Source organism: Ambystoma mexicanum, chromosome 3q (genome assembly GCF_040938575.1).
Source record: "Ambystoma mexicanum isolate Mex_15411 chromosome 3q, UKY_AmexF1_1, whole genome shotgun sequence".
NCBI lineage: Eukaryota > Metazoa > Chordata > Amphibia > Caudata > Ambystomatidae > Ambystoma > Ambystoma mexicanum.
In genome coordinates, this window is record NC_090926.1 from 899,310,973 (window position 1) to 899,335,292 (window position 24,320).

General features: G+C 44.6%; 1 protein-coding gene across 2 annotated transcripts in view; it reads right to left on the reverse strand.

Moving 5' to 3' along the window:
* Positions 1–6,371: 6,371 nt before the first annotated feature.
* The window catches only part of CACNG5 (calcium voltage-gated channel auxiliary subunit gamma 5), a 589,250-nt gene continuing 571,301 nt past the window's right edge, over positions 6,372–24,320 (reverse strand). Inside the window, exon 7 of one of the 2 annotated variants that reach the window (XM_069655046.1) lies at positions 6,372–10,957. In XM_069655046.1, coding sequence (XP_069511147.1) covers positions 10,700–10,957 — 258 coding nt within the window. In that variant the 3' untranslated portion in view covers positions 6,372–10,699. The remainder of the gene's footprint in view (positions 10,958–24,320) is intronic. The other variant, XM_069655047.1, reaches the window with a different exon arrangement.

A 24,320-nucleotide genomic window follows, 5' to 3' on the forward strand; every position in this document is an offset into this window, starting at 1 on the left:
GTGAACAAAAGACAAGATTCTTCGAATATAAACATAATTACACTTGTTGTAATGAATATGGCTTTGAGATCCTTGGCTAGACTATATGGAGCCCTAGATGCCAAGGTCCTTACCCAGAATACCATGATGACTGACTTAGCTGCTGTTCGTGCAGTTAGAAATGAGGCAATTAACACTAATATCCAGAGGGCAAAAATCTGTCAGTGCAAACAGAATGTGATCTTGCACCAGTCGCAGACACCCCAACGAACATCCAGTTCTACTGCTACTGAAATTTTACAAGCTCCAATCATTGTGGATATAAATGAACCTACTGATTGTGACGTTCTAGATCTGAGGGAGAAAGTGACAGAATTTCCAAGCTCAGCAGCTAAACCTGCTTTTGACATTTTTGTAAGCAAAAATGTTGCTACTAAAAACGACAATATTAAATGTACTAAAAAAAGTAAAAATTAAAAGTTGCGGTCAAAGGCAGCGCAATTCGGGCCGAGAAAGTTTATTCAGTCACTAACTACTCCCCTCAAATCCCTACTACAATCAAATATACTAGCCTCAAGGAAAAATAAGAAGATCATTCAAAAACAAAAGGCGACAAGGGTAACTCCTCAAAACCCAGAGCTTGTCCAACCGGACGAATCTGACTTTGAGTACGAACCCATAGATGAATTAATACATGAAGCAGCAGTATTAAATTCAGCTCCGAAACCTACCTCCACTACATCCGTAGAAGCATTTACGACTGCTAATACAGACAATAACAGTAACACTGCTTGTGATTTATATAAATTTAAAGGTCAATCGCAACTACCTTCCTTTCTTACTTTAGAACAGGAAAGACAGGAGATTGAGATATCAGTGAGATCCTTTATAGCAAACCAATTGATTAAACACATTGCAATTAAGAATCATAAGGAACTCAAATTCCTAAAACAAAAGAAGTTTTAAGATCAGTACCCGTCGTCAACCTAAAAGAATCCCAAGTGTCTGATCAGAAACTAGAAACAATTCACAGCCATAATTACTGTCATAGCCTGATGTTGTAATGTAGAGGGGGACCAGAACAACAATATGTCCTAAACAGAAAAAGCATACTGAATGTGTTCAGTGACATTCTGATCTTGGAAGACATACAATCCTCGGACATTACACGGGTTGATTTCATCAATGACACTGACCTAGGTAAAGTCAGATTGTTGATTCAATCAGGCATAGTGCTAAATACTCTGGCAGGCCAGATCACATAAATACACCTGGGCTTTCTCCTAGAGCAAGAACACATGAATAATCAGTTTAACATATTTCAGGACATGCCTAAATGTAGAAGCAAGAATCTAGAATGGAACCACAATTGTTTTTATAACGACAGTAACATGCATGATAATATTGTTAAAATAACATGCCATCAAGATATATCAAATACAGATAGGCAAGTTAATTATGTACGCTCGGGCAATGCCGCTGAATTGTCTTCAATGACTAGGGCACAAAACTCTAAAACACCATATAGGACATAACAATTCGATACTCCGATAGCTGTGTTTTATAAACGTATTAGCTGGAACACTGGAGGGTTTGGGAATTTACTGATAGGTCATAATGCAATGCTTGAAGAAGCAGATATTATTATGCTTCAAGAGACATGGTTGACAGAATCACCACTATGGGATAACCTTGTCTTGCTGACGCTTCCAGCCATGAAAAACACTCTTGGGCTTCCGGCATCAGGTCTGATGGTTGCAGTAAAGATTAATCGAGGAATTTCCCTTGAATCATGGACTTCCCTAATCCTTTCACACAATTGGTTAGACTCGTAACGGGAACCAATGGGAACCTAGCCCTGGTGAATCTCTTTTGGAACCATACAAATATTACAAACGACAAATTCATAGAAGGAGTAGAACAAATGTTGGACCTCATTTTAGATGATCCAAGCATTGTTTATGTAATTCTTGGAGGTTACTTTTATTGTATACCAAGTCCACACGTCAAACTGCCTGCCATAGCAGCTAAATAGTTAGCGCTTATGCATGACAGACAATTTAAAATGATCAATGGAGCCATTTTAGGAGATTTCCCTCTGCAGCCGACTTGTCAGAAAAGGAACCTCATCTTCAATCATTGACTATTTGTTTGTACAAGATAGTATGTTTCAAACTACTAAACAATTTCAAGTTATCACACAGCAACACAGTGATCATGATATCCTGAGTCTCAATTGGGAATGGCCACAAATACGCCTGAAAACTACCATTCAATATCAGGGCCACTTAACTTTAACGGGTGGCTGAAATAGGTTTAGATGGACGGACTCATCCTTGGCCAAATTCAGTACTCACCTTCAAACCAACCACCTAGATTTGAACATGCAAATTCTTGACCTGGAAGGTCATAATGTTGCGGTAATGAATCTGTTTAAGCAGGAACCAGCATTAAATAATAAAACACATCATAGGCATAAACACACATTTGATCCCATACTCCTAACTAAAAAGAAAGAGTTAATGCAGGACATAAGAGCCTTAAAGTCTCATGACCAGCCAGCTAACAAACATTTTATTGTCAAAACATTTAAAATGTGGTATACAAATTGGTCAAATAATCATCAAGCTTGTAAATTCCAAAAGGATGGTGAACTCAGGTTAGCCACTTTAGCTACAAAGAAGAGTGCTCAAATATGGGTCCTGTTCAACGCAGCACACCAGGACACCCAACTCCCCTACCAACTGAACCCAATACATGAAAACATTTGGGCTCAATATTATGGCGAATTGTATGCTCCCATACAAGAGTCTAAAATGAATACAGGTGCCAAGTGTATTGAGACTGAGACTATCATTTTTGACAAAGATGACATTCTTCACCAAATTTCAAAGCTGAGCAAATCTAGAGCACCAGGGCCAGATGGGCTTTCCATCCTCCTCCCGCTCTCAGGAATTTACACCAAGGATTTGGCTCTAGTGAACAGAATCTATAGCATCGTTCAGGCATGGATGGCCACCCACGGCCTATGCCTGAACGATGATAAAACCGAGATTATCATCCTAGGCACCCCAACATATATATCCAAATTTAGCCCTGACTATGCCAACTTCATTATTGATGGGAACAACATAAAAGTAGCTAACAAAGTGAAAACCCTAGGATTCTACCTAGACGCCACCATGAACTTTAGCAAACAAGTCAACTCTCTAGCCTCTGCTACGGCATACGCATGCAAACTTATCAGAGCTAGTAAACAATTCCTCTCCACAGACAGCTGCATTACACTTGCCAGAGCCCTTATACTATCCAAACTGGATTATTGTAATGGACTCTACATTGGGGCAAATAAACAGACCATTCATAAAATTCAAGTCCTCCAGAACAATGCCTTGAGAGCAGCACTCAAGATTAACAGAAAGGAGCATATATCCTCTATAAGAAGAGAACACAAATGGCTCTCCACATCTGATAAAATTTAACTCAAGATCGCCTCCCTCACCCACAAATGCCTCAATAATAAAGCACCACCATACCTTATGGACAGGTTATGTAAAAGAACCTCATCCAGACCCACAGGAACAGCTAACGCAAACTGCCTCCAAGTCCCGCGCTTCAAACTCTCCACTATAGGAGGTAATAGCTTCCCAGTCAAGGCTGCACAGTTATGGAACTCCCTCCCCCAAGACATCAGAGAACCCCAACCCTTCGCCTACTTCAGACAGAACCTAACCAGGTGGCTGAGAGCCAATGACATCTAACTACTCTACTCTAACCTGCACTACCCTTTAATTGCTCCGCCCCTGACTCCTACTCTCTGCTCCTGGAGCTCACTTACTATGCGATCGAAGTCCCATGTGCAGCACATCACTCTGACATTGGTGTCCCAATATGTCACATTGTACATAATTGTATATTACTGCCCCATAACTATCCAGGAAACAGGCACCTGTTTCCTTTTGTTCCTGACTTCTCCTTGTACTTACTTGCCTACTGTAACATAGTTGATGTCTGTATTTCCTTGTACATACCTGCCTATTGTAATACTGTTGATGTCTGTATTTTTTTTCCTACTTATCATGTACATGTAACTAAGTTGAGCATATCCTTGTCTGTTTGCGCCCGGATGCCTCAGGGTTTGGCGCGCTATATAAATAATAAACTAAACTAAACGTGATAATAAAACAACACCCGGAAGCCTGGGCCACAATACTTACCATCATATTTGCTCAAATACTGAAACAAAGGCAAATACCACCTTCCTGGAAAAAATCAATCGCGATCACGATATATAAAAAGGGTGACTGAAACATACCTATTAACTACCATCTAATAGCATTATTGGATGTTCCAGGAAAGCGGTTGGTGCGGCTGTTACTTAAAGACTTTAACCGATGGTTAAAATCCAAGGCCCTGGTAGATAGATATCAAACATGGTTCGTACCTGGGCAGGGAACTGCAATAAATGTATTAACTATTGCAATAGTCAAAGCTCAAGGTCATTCTTCGAATCATTCACTTACATGGCCTTTGTTGATTTTAAGATGGCCTTTGATTCAGTCCCAAGAGAACTTCTTTTTGCTACAATGAAAGAACCTGTGTGCCCCCCTATGTATAAGCATTAATTGTGCAATTTTATTCAGATACTTCGGTCCACATTCAAAAGATGGTAAGCTCACATTGCCCATTCGAACTGCAAGAGGACTTAAGCAGGGGTGCATTCTGGCATCAGCGTTATTCAACTCTTTTATAACCGACACTGGAAAACACTTCAAAGCTATGGTATTAGATTTTCCAAAAATGGGCACATCATCTCTTCCATGGCTATTATGTGCCGTCGACTTAGTTCTTATGGCAAAAAACCCTAAAGGCCTCCAGAATCTGTCAAGAGCACTAGAGAGTTATGCAACATCGAATCACCTAGTTATCAACCTGGAATAACATGAAAAAATGCACATATAGATGGCTACTTTCTGAGACAACGGTTGAAATAGTAAACAACTATTGTTATCTCACGATTAATGTAAACAATGATTCTGTAGACTTGCCTTATTATATAGGATTAAGAAAGAAAGTTATTATTGCAGCCTCCCAAGCAAGAATAATCCATAGGAAATATGGCAAATTCTCATATAAACCACTCATCATATATTACAAAGAAAAGGTGATCCCTACATTAACTTATGGCTCTGAAACGAGGCCCTATAAAGGAGTCTTATTCTGGACTAGGCTAGAAGGCCGAGTATTAACTCTTCCCTTGAGCCAGCCTATGACAATTGTGCAATTTGAACTAGGCTTGCGATCACTGCACATAGTAGTATTGTGGAAAATGTTAAGATTGTATAGGAAATGTGTATCATCATCTACTCACTCTTATCTCTAATAGAGATGAAATTGCAAGCCGATAATGATACCTTCTTACGACAATGGAAAGACCAGATAACAACTGCAATGACTAATGCTGATATTTCAATTGATCTATTGGTGAATAATCAAAAAAAGACCACACTGTGGATAGACGATTGGCAAATGACCTGGAAGCAATGTGGCCAATATCAGTCTTTTTCAACTAGTAGCTTTAATTTAAAATCTTATAACCAACCAACCAGAAATGTATGTACTTAAATAAATGTTTATGAGGTTTCGACTCAATCTCTGGCTGACTAGATCTGTTGAGAGAAGTAGATCTAATGCCACCTTTGCCCACAAAACTTGTGGATTCTGCACTGATCCACTACAGCTTGTGACACTAAAACATATTGTAGTTGACTGTCCTGTTCTATTGTCAGCAAGAAAAGAGTACCTCCACCGTTTGTTTAAAGACTCCAATGGTTTAATCAAAGACAATGTATGGGATCTTATTTTTAACAGCAAGCGAATATCAGTCATTCTAGCAACAATTACATTTTTGGAATCATTACTGCTTGACAAGAACTTGAAAAACTAAAATTGCCACAAAAATGTAGTAATGTAATGTTTTAAATTATTATAATCTCTCTCTCTATATGCTGTTCTGCGTGCCATAAGTGCACATCCTACCTGCCTCAAAAACAGCATACCATATGGTGAGTTCCTTCGGATAAAGCGAAATTGTAGTGAAAAGGAGACATGGGAAAATAATGCCAGAAAGGCTGCTGTGAGATTTCTGGCCAGAGGGTATCGTAAGTGCACAATCAACAAAGCCTATGTCCGAAGTTGCACCAAATCTAGGGAGGCTATACTTGCTAAAGACCAGACCCAACTCAGAAAACCCCAAGACAAAGGTGATAATATCATCAGATTCATCACTACGTACAACCAAGGCGCAAAAGGAATAAGGCAAATTCTGGGTAAACATTGGCATCTACTAAAGAGAGACAAAGACATCCATCTTCTCCTACAAGCAAATGCAACAGTCACATACAGGAAAGCTGCTGCTATTCAAACAAAATTATTGCCAAGTATGTTCCAATCTATCAATGCCCAAATAGTGGGCAGCTGGCTTTCTGAACCAAATACCTGGTTTCTTTACCTGTTCTAAGTGCAAAGCATGCCGCTTTGGGTCCGGTACAAGAAAACACACCCATCCACGGTCACGGAATGATGTTTTAATCAAGAGAGTGATCAAATGCTCCACACAATTTGTAATCTACATTATTATCGGCAAATGCAACCTCTGGTACATAGGTAGTAACAAACTGTAGGTAAGGCTGCACATTCTGCAACATATGCGAGCAATTAAAAACCAAGACATGGTGTACACATTTGCTAAGCACTCCGAGGATAAACATCAAGGCAATACCTCCTATTTCAAGTACTTTGCAATTGACACGGTCACTGTGCACCCCAGAGGAGGGGACAGACTAAGCAGGCTGAGGCAAATGGATTCTCGCTATATAGTGGATTATAAAACCAAATTTCCAGAAGACCATAATCGAGATGAAGAATTATATACTTTCCTGGGTGACTAAATAGTCTGATCTAGATGCATGACCCACAATAATCTTATCTCTATCTCTGTAGTTTTGATAATAACAAGTGGACTTTCGAGAACTCTAGGCCAATTACCTTTTGAGCTTGTATAAATATTGGTACTTTGTGGTTTTGAATATGGTTGAACTTTCACTGACATTTTTTAACTTATCTCCAACTGTGAATGTTTACATTTATGTTTGTGTTTTCTTTTAATGCAAGAGGATCTGAGGCATAATCTGTAGGATGGTGACACAATGAGGATACAAACTGCGGCTACGTTACCATATGCAGACCGATTAGGCGATATAGTGCATAGCATGAAACGATCATCCAAGTCTAACATAGGCCTATTTTGCCATTATATATAGCATAACATTGTGAGAGTATGGGATAATAGCAATGAAACATCTGACACTCTAGATATGCAACCAAGGGAATTATTTCTGTTATATGCATAGGGCATGGCTTTCTATTAGAGGTTTATATCTCAATGCAATACTACTAAACACGTAGGATTGATTATGAGCAATTTCCTGTATAATATGGCTTTGATGGCATTGATATACCCTATGCCACGCACTTTGCACGTTATATCTTAACAATACTATCTGTCTGTATAGCACATTGCACTTTATATATTCAGAGGTCAAGAGCACCCATAGTGGAGGATGTGCTACTTGCTATTTGCACAATGCCTAGTGAATACATTGTACTATGCACTTTACATGGTGAAGGTGATGACCCCACATCAGGCAAACCGCACTTATAGCAATAGTGCCATCGGTCTATATAGCACTTAGCACTTTATATATTCAAAGGTCCAGAGCACCCACAAGGGAGCATTTGCTATTTGAACAATGCCTCGAGAATACATTGCACAATGCACTACACATAGGGTATACAATGATCCTAAACCACGCAAACTGCACCTTATATTCAAGAAGGATGTGACAGGCTGGTAGCTTATTTGCACATAACACATGGCACTTATTAGCTAAATACATCATCTAGCATGACAGAGGGCCATGTACGAAGCTGGCTATTCATTTGTACTTTGCACATTGCACTTTGCAAACAAGCATATTGGAAAACACACAAACCAGGCAGCATCAGCTGACAATCCATCTTGCACATAGCACACTGCACTTTATAGACCAATACATCAGCTGTACAATATATCTACCGGGCATGACTAACGACTGATTACCTTTTTTGAAAATACAGCAGATACATGATATCCCCACAGGGGTTGATCAATCATGACTTTTCACTCTGTTGAGTCCTGACAATATGTCATATGTAATAATGAATTGTGTGTAAATGTCTTTAGGCTTTGGTATTGATACATGACCCACTGCTGCAGACGACCAATTAAGTGATTAGAAAAAAGGGAAATTCTGGTTTAAAACGTCGTCACGCTGTTACATTGCCCATTGCTGCAATAGGAGCATTTATGTGAGTAAAATGTGTGCCATTTAGAAACATGATAATAATATAGTTTGCATTAACGTAGTACAATTTAAGATGTCGGCATGCATGGATATACATTCTGCTTAGTCACAGTATGCAATGGTCAATGACCTCAAAGGAAATGTAGGACTAAAATTGTTATAAAGCACCCATCCTCTTACGCTTGCACTTAAACTCGACGAAGCCCATTCAGGGTGAAACACATTGTTTTTCTCTTTTTTTGCTGCCTTCGTGTGCATGACAATGTATCAATAAAGGACTTTTTCTCTGCAGCTACACCTGGGATAATGCTCGTATTTTGTCTAATGATTGCCTGAGTGCCGCTGAAACCTGGGCTGTTTTGACAGTCCACCCCCTTTTTACTCATATATAGGACGTATGTTCTTTTTTAAAATGTAAATATGCTTGTACCAAATGAGAATTGGACTCACACAATTTCTACTCCTGTAAAGAAATACATAGTATGAATCTTTGAATGCTAGCCAAAACACTCGAGTTCAATCTACAACTTTTATATATTGCAAAATGTATTTTATGTATTGCAAATTGGATTGTAATTGTATATGTGTCAACTTTTTATCAACAAATGCATAACATGTATATTGAAAGGTTTAAGTCAAAACCAAACCAATACAATAAAAAATTAAAATATGAAAATACTATCCTGAAAAGTGTCATTATCGTCCAGATCAGGTGCCCACTTCAGTGGCAAGTTATATGGAGAGTCCTGCCCACACCCAAATTATTCCTACTCACTACCAAGACAGGAAAGTCTCATGGCAGAGGACAGAGGAAGGTGGCATTGGCAACTGGACCATTCAATTCCCCGTTCAGAGTTTCGGGAGACAAAGTATTTAAACATGTAGCAGTTCGTTGTGAAGGTCCTGGATTGAGAGCGGCCTCACCCACATTGTGAGAGAAGTGTGAGCCTGAAAACGATCATGTATATTTACCCTGGCATCTGCATGTCGCCAACCCAATGGCGTATTGGATAGAGACCCAGCGAACATGGGGGCTCAGGGTAAACCTGAGGGAAACAAATGTATTGCTTTGATGAGGGTCAGATGGCAAGATCGATATGTGTGCTATATATGTATAAAAAAAAGAGTTCCAGCAAAGAAAGAGATTTGCAAATGAGCAGCTAGAGTTTGTGGTGCAGCTAAGAGGAGGCTGGATACTAAATAGGGCCACAATGGATATATACATTGGTGGACCAGCTGGACGTGGGGATCTGTTTGATTCCATTCACCCTCTCTGCTAATAATGCTGCAACATCCCATGAATACTTTGCATAATTATTTTAAAAAGTGCTCTACAATACTTGTTTCAATGTACAATCTTAGTGGTGTATATGCTTTCCATTTCTGGAGGTAAACCGGTGCTGAATCTTAACTTTTGAGTGATAAAAAGCACCTCAGAAATGCTTCCAATATGTCAAGTATGTGCTGCAAAATTGGGTTTCTTGTGCCCCAACATTATATATTAAACGCAGCAACATCTCTGATTATTGTGAATGCAAAGGCACACAGCAAGTAAAGAAAATGCAAGGCACATCTGGAAGGTCCAGGTAAGGTTAGGGGGAAAGAGTCAGGTGTTTTCAGGGGCTGGGCTATTTGGCTCCCAAATATGAACACATCTCCAAAAAGAAATATGACCATGTAGAGTCATGGTGATGGTGAAGATACAGCATATCTCTGCTCCTTACCCTTCATACATGATCTAGTGTCAGAGAAGAAACACCACAAAAGAACATCCAAGAACAATCAAATGTGCCATCCACTGAGATGAAACATGAAACATGAACAGTGTTTTTGAACATGTGTGTAATTTATACAAGACATTTACATATATGCATATAAATAACATAAAGAGCTAGTCACTTGTGTAATCGATCTACATTATTTACAAATCTGGTGGTTGTATCCCTAATTATGCCAGTAACAATGAAAAAGTACTTTTGTCAGACTATCATGGCATGATCCAACATAAGAATATTTTCATTTTTTCCTCTAAAAACATCATTAAAAAAATTGGTAATCTACGAGACTTAGGAATGTACGGTACAAGAATGTGAACAAACATACAAAATATCCACTGGCTACGAGGGTACACTTGAATTATTGGTTCTCCAATAGCACGTTTTACTAGTTGTGTTGGGGATACAGAACGAGGCTACTAACTAAGTGAACAATTGGTTTTCTATGAACCGACTTTAATACATGATTGTCCTGAATTAGTGGCCTTAGCAATGATAAAGGCGGGTTTGTTGGTCCTTCCTAAAAGTACCAGGGTCTGTTCAACATGGAGACGACGACATCTGATCATAGTCCGGGCATTTGAGCAGTGCCGGGTAATTTGAATTCATTTGGAGTGAGGCCTCACTGGAGATGTCAGAAGGGCTACGCCCTCGAACCCAAGCATCAGGGTGTAAGAACTGGCCTGAGTAATCTGAGCAGTTGCTGAGCCGGGGGCGGTAGAAACCAGGATGGGGTCGGTACATCTCCTCTGCAGTGTATCTTTTCATGAACAGGTAGACGGACATGACTCCAGCGCTCTGGAAAAGAGAGGGAAGAGATTGTTACTATTAAGGAAAGGAGTGATGAGGAAACATTGCCCCATAAGGTGAAAGTTCAAATATGATTGCCCTGCTTTGTGAGACCTAGACGTTCACTCACAGAAAGATTTGTCTAATTATGAAATTAGAATTTCAGACTCTGGGGTCAAGTCAGTCACGAGTTTGGCATACCTGAAATGTGGCAGACTCTGCCAGAGCTTGACTGACATTTCAGAGGAACTGCCCTACTGGGAAATCTGCCTATGTCGTCATAGGGCGGTCAGTTCACTTTAAGCAATGGCTGGGCAATACATTGGCATTTTAATGTAAACTAATGTCAGACTGAAAGAGTGTGGGGATGATTTTCAATAGAAATTGGGAGACATGCATGTGCATTCTTTTGTTAATCTCAGTTGCAAAACTTGAATGAACATGTTCACATAGTATATTTTCACACAGCAGCAAGACAATGAACAAGATTGATTGATTCATGTAAAGTAGACTAATATGTTGAATACTATCCAGCTCTGAAAGGCATTAGCTTCAGCTCAAAGTTCAGGATTTCACAACTGTTTATAGTGCATGTTTTACAGGTCAGTCGTCACTCCCAATTGCATTTGCGGTCAAAGAAATGTTCTTCATAAGTAATAAGTACATACGTTCCATATAGACAATGTTAAGATGCGTTTCACGTGTAGTATCTGTGCCATTACTTCAGAGTCTGAAAACACAAATTCATTTGAGTACTCTGTGGACTGCCAATAGCCTGAAGGCTGGCATACTCAAAGATGCCAACATGTCCCCATTCCATCCAAGAAGTGATAGTCCAGTCCTGAATTTTCTTTGCATTCTGGGTCATGTAGTCCTAGATTTACAATAGGGAAATTCAGTACGATCTGTCTCAATAACCTGTTTGAATCTTCTCTAGATAGTCGCCACATTCGTATAATGAGGATGTAGTAATGCATTTGTGTTTGTATTTATTGAAGAATAAAGTGCCACTTTGAAAAGAAATGATGTACAAAGTAGCCACTTATTATAAAGAGCGGAGCAGTCCTAGGGTAAGGTGCCTTTACATAAGAGTATTGTTTGATTGAGTGACGCATGAAGGGGTAAAAGTAGGAATATCTATCAAGGCCAAGAAAATGGAGTCCATAACAATATTCTTTCCACAATGGCAGCCTGAAGGCAGTATTTACATACTTAAAAATCACATAGAGTAGTCGTGAGGCCAGAATGCAGCAGATCTGCGTCATGCAGGTATTTGGCAAATGAGGGTTGAAAGGTTTAGGGGGGGCCTTTCCATTGCTAGCAGATGGAGTTTGAGCAGCGTTTTGAAGAGTTCCATTAAAGAAATGGCTTTGATGGCTGTGGGAAGAGTAAGGAGTAAGGTGGTGTGGTGGTAAGTAAGGCAAAAGGAGCAAAAGCCGGACAATGCAGAGAGGCCCAGGATTCAGTTCCTTCATTTATTAAAGTGCAGATTCAAAAGACAGCAGAAGAAAGTAGTTGTCACATCGCTACGTTATCCCAATGGACCAGGTGACATCACAGTACATGGTTATGCAGCAAAACAGCAATTAAAAGAATGTGTGATAAATATACCAGAGTGGTTTTATGAATTACTAATACTGATTAATGCAGCGACAGTCACCACTTTAGCCCTCTATGAGAGCTCCTTTTTAAGTCAGCCAGATCACTAAAATAGCTTCTAAAAACACGAGTCAAAGTATAATAACTGTTAACACGTATGTTATTGATCCAGAGAATTTTGTAGGTTTTTGTAGACGGAGCTGGGGTACAGAATGGGATTTCCGTTTATGGCTAACTCAACACTCTGTCTGCCCCAACACTCTTTCTGCAAAACCCCCAAGCATTTATCACCAGAATGACACTTTATGCTGGCATTATCACAATAGATTGCTATGGAAACCATGTGATTTTAGCGCATGCTAACAACATGCGATCTTCTTAGGAATCCATTGTAAATGCCTCCCACAATCGTTAATTTCCAGAGCCATTTACACTTTTTTCACAAGTTTGCACAAAGATGTAAAAAAAAGGGTGGTTCCTTAAATGTAATTAACCTTTAAAGAAAGAAATAATAGGTCAGTATGGGTTTTGCATGATGCAGTAAGTAAATGTAAGTCATTGATTTACCTTTTACCTTTAATTTGATCCCATACCCACATGAAAGCAATAAACAAATGCTGAAAATTAAGTAAAGCAAAACCCATACAATGTTATATTTATATTAATCAATCACCTAATTTTTAACACCAACATGTAAAAATAGTAGAGCACAAATGGTATCTTATGAAAAAATCCAATGAATGCCAGGTAACCAATAGCAGACCTTGAACATTCTTCAGAACTCCACTAGACCTGCAGGTCTAGTCACTTAGTTCGTCTACTCAACCCAAACAAAATAAACCTGCCTCCTTAAAAGGTAATAGAACTGTATCAGTGCTTCCTGTTAATTTATGCATTTCATATCTGGCGAACTGCTGCCACCCAGAGCCAAGAGAGTTTATTTGCCATTTACTACAAACAATGTTTATTTGCAGTAAATAGCAAATAAAATATTCAAGCATCCCAGTACTCAACAATGAAGGTCGATGACCATGCAAACTGTCCAACATTCATAAAATCTCCACTATGCGAGTGGACGAGGAGATTTTGCGAGCCTTGAACAGTACAGATGAGCATTTTACAACATTTTCTTGAAGCATCCACAAAATGTGTCAGTACTGCCATTATTAATCCCTTTTATCAAACAACACCCACAACGAATGCCCCCATTCCCACTGCAAATCAATTTGATGTTGCACACAATATATGTGCGCATCGCCAATATATATCACTTTCATGAAGGTGCACCCACAATAAACTCCAGCATAAATACAGTAGAGGCCGATTCATGGAATTAATGTGCGCTGAAAATTCCCGCGCAAGCGTGCGAATCACAGCGCAAGTGCGAAAATCGCAGCGAAACCCGCGCACATCGATTCATGGAAGTCCGTGCGCATGTCAATCCCTGGATGTGCGCTTAAATCCTGCGTGGCGCACGCTGGCGCACACGTCTCCAAACAGCATGCGCTAAGCGCACAGCGAAAGCGCACATAGCGCAGCGCACACAACTAAAGTAGGCGGAACAGGGGGCGTAACACGCGGGATGGGGAACAACACGTGAAAATGTGGGCGTCACGGGGGAAGTACAGGAGCCAAATGCGCGGAACGCCCACACGCGCGTCTACAACACGTATTCATGGAATCAAAAGGGGCCAATGCGTGCGCCAAAAAAGACGCTCTAATCCGGAAACACATACGCCAGCAGGAAGCAGGCGTACGTGGACCCGCGCAGCAAAAAAGTGCGTGCAAACAACAAACAAACTCAGACGCCAAGATGCATATACCGTTCCTCGCAGCAGTGGTCGTGGGAAACCGCAAGAGGAGGAGGAGGATAGTCAGGCCCAGAATTGTTACACCCAGAACCAGCCTTTTTGGGATGCCTGATGACCAGGTGTATGGGAGGTACAGGTTTCCACATCACATAATACTCGACCTGGTGAGTGAGTGGGAGGATGACCTTGCATCACCCACCCTGTGCTCCCAAGCACTGAGCCCCTTGGAAAAGGTGCTCAATGTACTGCACTTCTTGGCCACTGGTTCATTCCAGCAGACAACTGCCATAGTGGGGGGGGTCTCACAGGCCACGCAGTCACACTGCCTGCACCAGGTGTTGGCCATCATTTCTGCACGCCCATCAGTCCGCAGGCACATATACCTGCCCAGAACACCTGTAGAAAGGCAGGCTGTCGTCCAGGATTTGTACGGGGTGGCACACTTCCCCAAAGTGCTAGGTACCATTGACTGCACCCATGTGGCTCTACGTCCTCCCAGGGCAACTGAGCACATCTACAGAAACCGCAAGCACTGGCATTCCATCAACGTGCAGGTAGTATGTGATGCCAAGGGAATCATCACCTCAGTATATGCCAACTATCCAGGGTCCACCCATGATATTTTCATTTACAGAATGTCAACACTAAACCGGGACCTAGAAGCTGGGCGGCATGGTGATACATGGCTGCTTGGTGAGTATAAATGGCCCTGCACATGCATGCATGTCAGATACTGAGTAATGTCACAACCCCACTAATGATACCCATCATCACCTCCCCAGGGGACAGTGCCTACCCACTGAGCACCCACATGATGACGCCAATTCGGAACCCCACCACACTACCCGAGGTAAGATACAACACAGCCCATATTGCAACCCAGGGCATAGTGGAGCGCACATTTGGAGTGCTCAAGTCACGCTGTCGCTCCCTTGACTGCTCTGGTGGGCAGCTGCTATACGTGCCCCCAGTAGTGTGCAGGATCATAGTGGCAGCATGTGTCCTGCACAACGTTGCAACACGCCAGGGCCTGCCCGTGGACATGGTGGTGGGACCACATCCCCAACCACAAGCACGTCCGCTGCACATGGGAGGGGAAAGGGCACGTGGTGAGGCAGCCCGTACGCAGTTGGTGGCTAATTACTTCAACTAAAATCACACCCCTGTGGAGTGCACACAGCCCTGGCACATACCAGCTGACAATCAATGATGATGACATAAGGGACAGTCAACTGTCACAACCATACCAGCCTGAGATGGTCACCTGGAATTGTTACATTGTGTGCATCCCTACCTGCTGAAAGACAACCAATGCTGTGTCACAAAAAACACACATTTATGCTGCATGAATGACTACCCCCTTGCAAAATACAACATGAAAATAGTGCCATGTCACCCAACCCCTCCCCAGCTCCGCCACCCATGTGAAAGCAAACAAAGCAATGCACAAGACCTGACACAAGTGTCACAAAGTGCACTGTCCCAAATGGAAACTGCCCACAGACAATATGCTCCCAGTAATCAATAACACACAGCACACATGAACACATACTTACCACCAACACAATACAGCAACACACCATGAAACATTGCAAAAACATGACAGTACTAAGTCAAAGTAGTGGTAGTCTTACAACCTGAATAAGCCAGCACATCGACCCCTTCCAACTGTAGAGTGTTGCTGCCACGCAAATGTGTCAGTGGACTGCATACAACATGAACTCCATCTGCAAAGGAGACGGCCTTGTGAAGACATGAGTAAGGAACCTGCAAATTAGGAGGAAGACATGGATGCACAAGCACATATCAATACACCATGCATTGTACAATACAACAACAATACCCACTAGGGATGTACTCACACTTTTGACTACAGACTGCCCACACAGCTCATGGGAGCCCAATGTCACTGTGTAAGTCACTGTCACTTGGTCACACCCTTTGCAAGCCCATGGAAACGGGAAGCAGGAGGGGTGTGTGTGTGTCACGAACCCAAGCATCTAACCCAAACTCAGGACAAGCCTGCATGTGCCCAGCCGGAATACAGTGGATGCCCACGGGAGCCACACAAGGCAACACAATATAAAAAAAATATATATATATCAAAAATGCCCATGCGGGGGCCGGGGGGGAGGCACCCCAGGAGGTTCGAGGACAGGGTGCACACCAACACCCACCTGCATGGATGTTGCTAAAAAAAAATACCTCCATGGGCTCATGGCCTGCACGGCTATGCCATTGTGGGAGAACTACAGTCGGTCTCTTCACCCTCTGCTGCTGCATCAGGAGGTGGTGGCACTATGGGAGCAGCCCACGCAAAGCCCTGGTATGGTCCTCCATGGCAGCAAGCATGCTGGTCTGGAAGGTCTGATTCTGGAGGATTAAAGTGCAGAGAGCCCCATGCAGCACGTCACGGGTTGCCTGCACGCATGGCCTCGCGGGATGCCCGGATCTCCTCACATGTTGCCTGCAGCTCAGCTGAGAGCAAACGTGTGAGCTGCTCCAGCTGCTGTTCTGCCCTAACTTTCGGGAAGCCTCAAGTTCAAGCAGACTCCGCCTGAAGTTATGGAGTTCCACCCTCAGGACATCCCTGTGGCCCTGTGACTCTATTGATATGGATTCACGCAGAGTCTCCAGTGCCGCCCGTCGGTCCCTGTTGGACGCCAACATGTCTTCCCTGTGTGATTGGCAAATGGAGTCTGTTGCCTGCTGTTGTTGCTCCATCTGCCTTTCAGGGGGGATAATGGAAGTGGCCACCCTCTCCATTGCCTGAGCCATCATTTCTACTGATGCTGCCTGTTGGGTTGCCATACCGTACATGGAGTTTTCCCATACAGTATTGCCTGGTGGCGCACGGCCACCACGTCGGCGGGCACCACACCTGTCTGGGGCAAGGCGATCTGCACCTTGCTGTGCTGGCACTGCCTGAGGCTGCAGGACTGCATTCCCCCTCTGATCTGCTGGCCCAGGAACAGGATCAGATGCTGTGGAGTGTGACCCTGCATCTGTAACCGCCAAAAGTTGACCTACCAACACTGACATCCCCATAGAGGGTTCTACCCCTGGTCCAGGTGGGTTGGACAGAACAGAATCCCTGCCAGAAGCACTGACCTGCGACAGCACATAAGTCTATCATCTGACTCAGCACCTGAATAGAGGTCTGGGGAGCTGCACCCAGAGGCACCCCTCGACAGTATGGTCTGCAGTACCAAAGTGTTTTCACCCACCACCACACCACGTCCCCCACTGGTGCCTGGTCGTGGCTGAGAATCCTCCTGGGTCTGCACCATCTCCTGAACCTCACCAGCATCAAGTGCGTCGTCACCTGCAAAAACATGAAACTCAAGAAATGGAAACAGGCATGAGCACCATAGCACACACATAGGCCTGACAAGACAGAGATCCTGTACATGGTAAACACATGTCCCACATGACTATAACCCTGGCATGTATGCACTGTCAATGATTCTGAAGGGGAGTCAAAAAGGTAGACAATGAGTACACCAAGATGGAAAAGCAACACATTTGCAGCATGTTGTGTAGCACTGGCATCACACACCAGCCTGTGAGTGGCATGTCCAATACACATACATGACACATGCCATAACACAGATGTCATGTCGCATAGCCATGGTAAATTAGACAACTACAGCGATATGTCAGTGAATGAGTACTGTCACACATCCATGTCACATGGACATGATGAGAAAATTAATGCAGAATAGTCTTGCAAAATATGCATGTGCCGCACACTGCAACACATCCAGTGTACAATTAGACAGTGATTGTAGGCAGATGTACACATCAATTGTTGGTCACTTCAACATGACAGGAAACAACTATCATGTTCCACATGCAAACAGGCCATAAAAATAAATTTCAACAGGCCAATACTCCCTCGCCCTAAATGGTTTAAACATTCACATAACCAGGTAACTAAAGTGGCACAATGTGGGGTGTAAACAATGACAGAAGCATGTCACATGTGTGGCATTAGGGATGAAAAAAGCATATGAAAAACGGGATAATCTAAACAATCAGCCTGAATGAACACAGAAAAAATCAGAATAATGTTGTTGCAAGATGATAGTTCAAGTGCAACAGCAGTAATGTGGGGCTAATTGGCTACTGTGGGCAGAAGGGATACTGTCATACCCAAATCAAAGGCATGTGAATGTATTGGAGGAAGCACATGGGTGACCCATTACACTCAGGAGTACACACCCTCACCTGGCACTCAATCAGAACCCGTCACCCAAACAACATACACATGGATTACACACACATGCATGGGAACTCACCGGACAATGCCTCGTAATCAGGTAGCTCTCCCACACCTTGGATCTGTTCCTCTGTGACAAAGGTCCCAGCAACATACTCATGTTCAGTGAGTTTGTTGTCCTCTGGTGGAGACCCACTGCCAGTCACCAGAGTAGCGGCATGATTTGAGGCCAGCTTGTTCTTTGCTCTGCGTTTCAGGTCATTCCACCGCTTGTAGCAATCTGTGCACCTCACAAATCCAAGGGCACTTATGCGGTCCGCGATGGTCTGCCAGTGTGCCCTACGTTGGCCAGGTGTTGTCTTGCACCCTGCAGTCACCACCATTTCACGGCTATTTGCTGGCACATAGGTCACAAGTGCATCAAGTTCGGGGTCATTAAAGCTAGGTTCCTTGACGTGCCAGACTGTGTAGCCGTGTCTGGGGTCTCAGCCTGTAGTGCCAGAGCACCCTTCTTCCTCTTTTTCAAAGGTGGAGCAGAGCCTGAGTGGCTTGCGCCGCTCTGGTCAGTAGGGGCAGAAGCGCAGGTGGACTGGGTACTGGGAGTGTGGGAAGGCACAATGACCATAGGTCTTGGAGCAGGCATTGGCTGAAGTGTGATGTTGGCAGGGGCAACGTCAGTTTGATGGTCGAGGACCGAAACTGTCCTGGCTGGGAGACTCAGAGCTGGGGTGGATAGAGCTGCAGCTGCCCCTGCAGCCTCCCCACCCTGGGGCAGCAGATGACATCGCTGCCCCAGATCCACGTGGTCTGGTGACACCAACTTGCACCGGCACACTTGGCTTATACTTGCTGACCTGGAAGTCAGCCTGGGAGTCATCCTGTGCTGGGTCAGGTGCCACAATGGGCTGGTCCAACAAGGGCTAAGCTGGGATGGTGTCAGCCACGTTTCCCTCAACCATGGGGGAGCATGGGTGTCCCTGATTGGTCCTCCACACATGGGGGTCTAGGGGCACCTTGCAAATCCTGGCCACGTCCCCTACCACGCCCACCTTTTGGAGGTCGGCCACCTTTGCCTCCCTTACCACTTGGTCGCCTCCCAACCATGGCACTGATGTTGTTGTGCGTATGGGAGTTGCAGTAAACAATTGTCCTGGGCAATTGGGGGTGAAAGGGGTAGGGTACTAGATGGATTTCGTACCCTAGTGCTCTAGCAAGGCTGTCTGTGACCCCTGGGGGAAGATGACGGGTCACGCAATGCACAGGCACCCCAAAAACAAAAAGCAACTTGCACGCAACCCCTCGTAGACCACGTGCGTGGAAAAATGAACCCACACTACGCTGTGGCACCCAGAAACACAAAAACAAGCGTACGCGTGTTACATGCAGCCTACAATGACCTCTGAAGGGGTACGCAACACACGGGGCAAGCACAGTTGGTAAATGCGTGCGCGACTCACCATCTGCCTGGAAAAATAAAGTGAAAAAAACGCGTGTGTGCGCATAGGCAACACCCCCGCCAAAAGACGAATCGTACGCTGTCTGAGGAGACAGGACAAAAGAAGAAGTGAACGCTGTTTGAGGAAACACGCCCAAAAAAAATAAAGAACGCTGTCAGAGGTAACAGGGAGTACGAACTTGAAACGCTGTGAAGTAATCGCGTGTGAACCGACAAGAAGTACAGAATTCACCCACTCGCTCTCCATGAAAAGCACGTACAAGGGAATGGGGTCCTACACGTACCTTTTAAAGTGGCCCACACGTACAGCGTCACTTACGGTTGTCCGTGCTAAGGCCCTTTCCTCCAATTACACAAGCTGACACTCGGACGTGCAGTTTTTGGATGTGTACGATGAACATGCACCTTTGTTCATGGATACGCCTGCGCGCGTCACGTCACTTATGCGCGTAGGCCCTTTCCTCGGATTACACGCATTCACACGAGGACGTGCAGTTTTTTCACACGTGCTGAACCACTATGGCCACGTCACGAGGGAAACGCCAGCGCGAGTCACGTCACAGAAGCGCTTACACGCTAAGGGCCTTTGGTCCAATGGAACTGCATACGAGTGCTGATGCGCTTAAGTGCCAAGGGCCTTTCCTCGAATTACACGCTGATGTGCAAGATTTTCACGTGCCAAATCACTCCGTATCAAGCTGGCCACGCAACAACACACAGAAGACCACGCTCCTGCCTAGAAGGCCGAATTACTGCCCCCCAGAGCCCCGAGCACTCTCCCACCTGCCATCTGCTGCTGCCTGCTGCCCACGTGCCCTGCTATTTGCTGCCTGCACATCAGCCAGGGGTGCAGTTGCTGTGACCACCCCTGCTGGAACAGAAGACTCCCGAATGGGATACCATCACTCCACAGCCCAGCCCCAGGACCCAGTTGCCCACCCACTCCTGACTCTGGGCTTGCCATGTCGGGCACAACACCATCTGGCACCACTGGCAACCCCCAGCCAGAGAGGCAGAGGGCCACCAGCTTCAGTGCCAGGGAAGTTGGTGTCCTGGTGGATCAAGTCCTGGGGCAGTATGATGCCCTCTTTGGAAGTTTGCGCGCCGACAATGAAGGATGGACCAGGATCTGGATGGACATCGTGACTGCCATTAACGCGGAGGGGGTGGCAGTCCGCAACTTACAACATGTCAAGAAGCGCTGGGAGGACTTCAGGTCCAGGACCCTCAACAAGGCCCGGCGCCTCTTGAAGGCAGCGGATGCTAAGGGGTGCCGGGGCCACCTGTTCGACCACCAAATGAGGGTCCTGGAACACATATGCACAGCGCACCATGTCCAGGTCCTTGAGAGGCAGACCCGTCTGGAGCAGACCCGTCTGGAGTCGAGCGGTAAGTGTATATGTATACTGATTGGACGCTGTGCGTGTGGTGGTGTGCCAGTAGTGTGCAGGTTGCACATGTGTTTTCGTAGGGCCATGTAGGGATGTGTATGAACAGGGGTGTGAGGCTGCCACATGTGAGTCCTCTTAGGTGTGAGACACATCAATGGTGTATGTGTTGGTAAGCATGCTGTGCAAATGCAGGTGTGGGAGCACACATGTTTGATTTTCTGTGTATGTACGTTGCCATGGTTGTGGTGTCACACATGGATGGTGGTTCCTGCTGCATGTATCTGCACTGTGTACATGTGCATGTGTGTGTATTTGACAAGTGTGCAACTGTGATGCAACATGGATGCATGTGACACTGATATGTAGAAGGCTGAATGCCAGATGTGACATGTATGGCGATCGCATCACTGCGACAGTTGGAGGAGATGTAGACATGCATGTAAGTGTGGTGGCGTGTGTGCATGTCTAGTGCACTCCCTGTGTTTCATGTGATGTCAGGCTCACCTTCAGCTGTCCATGCTGTTGTATGTGTATGGATGGTGCTGCCTGGTGCAATAGTGCTGTGGAAATGCTCATGTGTGTGAGTTTAAATGACGTGTGTTGTGGAGTGTGATGCCATGTCTGAAGTTTGACACTGCCACTCATGTGCAACTGTCATGTGTGTATCAGTCCTCTGATGTCTGTGTTTTATCTCTCCCTGTCTGCAGCGTCAACTGATGAAGAGGGTGGAGAGGGTGCTGTGGAGCACAGCGGCAGGGATCGCACCACTAGCCGGAGACGCAAGGCCCGGCTCCCCTCCCAGATTGTCATCTCCTCGAGGAGTGAGGAGTCTGGTGCCGCGTCCCAGGCCGCAGCTGCCGAGTGTAGGTCCAAGAGGCAGAGGTCGGAGGTGGACTCCTCGGCAGTAGAAGGGACAGTTGAGACCCTGCAGGGTCCAACGGAGGAAGATGGCACAGAGTCATCCAGGTTGGTGGGGGGTTTGGTGGAGGAGGAGGCCGTGGAAGGGACACACACGGGGTCTGGAGGTGGGGATTCCACTGGTGCTAGTGGTGCAGTGCAGGGGCACGGACAGGAGGCAGCTCAGGCCACCGCGGAGGTGCCTGTGTGCAATTCTGTCCCTGATCCTGTCACTGCATCATCTGGCACCAGCAGGGATGCCTACATCCAGACCCGTTTTCAGAGAGGGGATGAGCACACAACAACTGGCCTTCCTCTCCCTGCGGACGTGGCTATCCAGGACCGTGTTGAGCCTGTCCTGGCTGGGATAGCGTTGCATCAATGGAGCATGCGAGGTGACCTGCGGTCTTTTCGTGAAGAGACTGCATGTCATCTCGGATGCCTCTTTGACCACGTTGACCTGCTGGGACGGGTCACCGGTGCTGGATTCCTCCGTGTGCTGGACCTTCTTGCGACCCCCTCCTCACCTGAACCCCCTACGTGCCAGTCATCCTCCATGCCATATTCCCACCCGTGTATCACCTGGGTACCCTGTGGAGCTTCCTCTGACCCAGCAGCCAGGCTAGTAGAGGACACATCACTGCCACAGTCGGGAGTCGGACGTCCAGCAGGGGTGGCCACCACAACAACTGCACCCCAGCCGGAGGAGGACGTGCAGGCAGCAAGAGCCAGGGCGCAGGCGCAGGCACAGCAGCAGCAACATGGTGGGAGCAATGATGGCTCGGGCCTTCAACATGGGAGGGGCAGGCATCGGCCAGAGGGCAGGAGGACCAAGGATTTCAAGTGTCTTCCGTGTAGCAGCGGTTGGGCCACACCATAGATGCAGAGTGGCAGCGGGCGGAAGAGGCACGGCTCACAATGGTCAGGGCGGAGAACTCCATGCGGAGGGCACTGAGGCGGGCCGAGTGCCTCGAGGCAATTTGCAGGGAGTTGGAGGTGAACATGTTGTCGTCCCTGCGAACCCTCGGGGCCATGGAAGAGGACCACCTCCAGGACATTGAGCGGGAGATCTATGATGCCCTGGCCCAGGACATCAAAAAGTGAACCGTCAGACTAGCCTGCTGCTATTGTAAATAGTTTTTAGAGTTAGGTTTCCTTTTCCCGTTTCTTTGATTTGTGGTGAATGGACTATGCCACACACATTTGTATATAGTTTTTTGGTCTGCAATCCTTACATTCAATTATTATATGGAGAAAAATGTTGTTGTGGAGGAAATGTTTGATGAATGATACCTCATGTCTATATATGATTGCAGCAAAAGATCGATCTAACCCTTTTTGTGTGAATTTAAAATCTGTAATTGAAGAGTCACTATTGAATATAGGAGTAACTATAGAGATGTTGATAAGTAAACCGCAAAAAGTGAAACTTATACTTCAAAGTAATGATTGGCAAAAGACTTTGGACTCGGTCCTGCAATCTAAAACCCTTAATCAGATACTCTTTTTGAAAATGTTATCCCGTTCTTGAGAATTATTTAGTGAAATACCCTTCACGGAATTTTAGAAACTCTTTTATGAGGTTCCGTTTTGATATCTTGAAAACAAATTATATCTTAAAAAGATGGAACCAATTGACCGGTGAATGGATGTGGTGTAAATACTCTAAGGTAGAAAGGACAGAAGAAACTTTGAAGCAAATACTATTACAATGTCCAGCTCTTTTAAAACAAAGGATTTTATATTTCGAACAATTTGTAATGCATCTTCATGCAGTTGATACAGAATCTTTATGGTATCAAATTAGACATAACACATCTACTGTCTTAAAACTGAGAATTTTGGCATTTTTAAATTTCTTTTGTGATTTATCTTAATTCATTATAATGAATTTTCCTCTTATGCTCAAACCTTATATATAAATAAGAAATATCGGTTTAAACAAACTTACATATTTTGGGAATCTTAAGAATTCTTTTAAGGTTTACAGGATCGA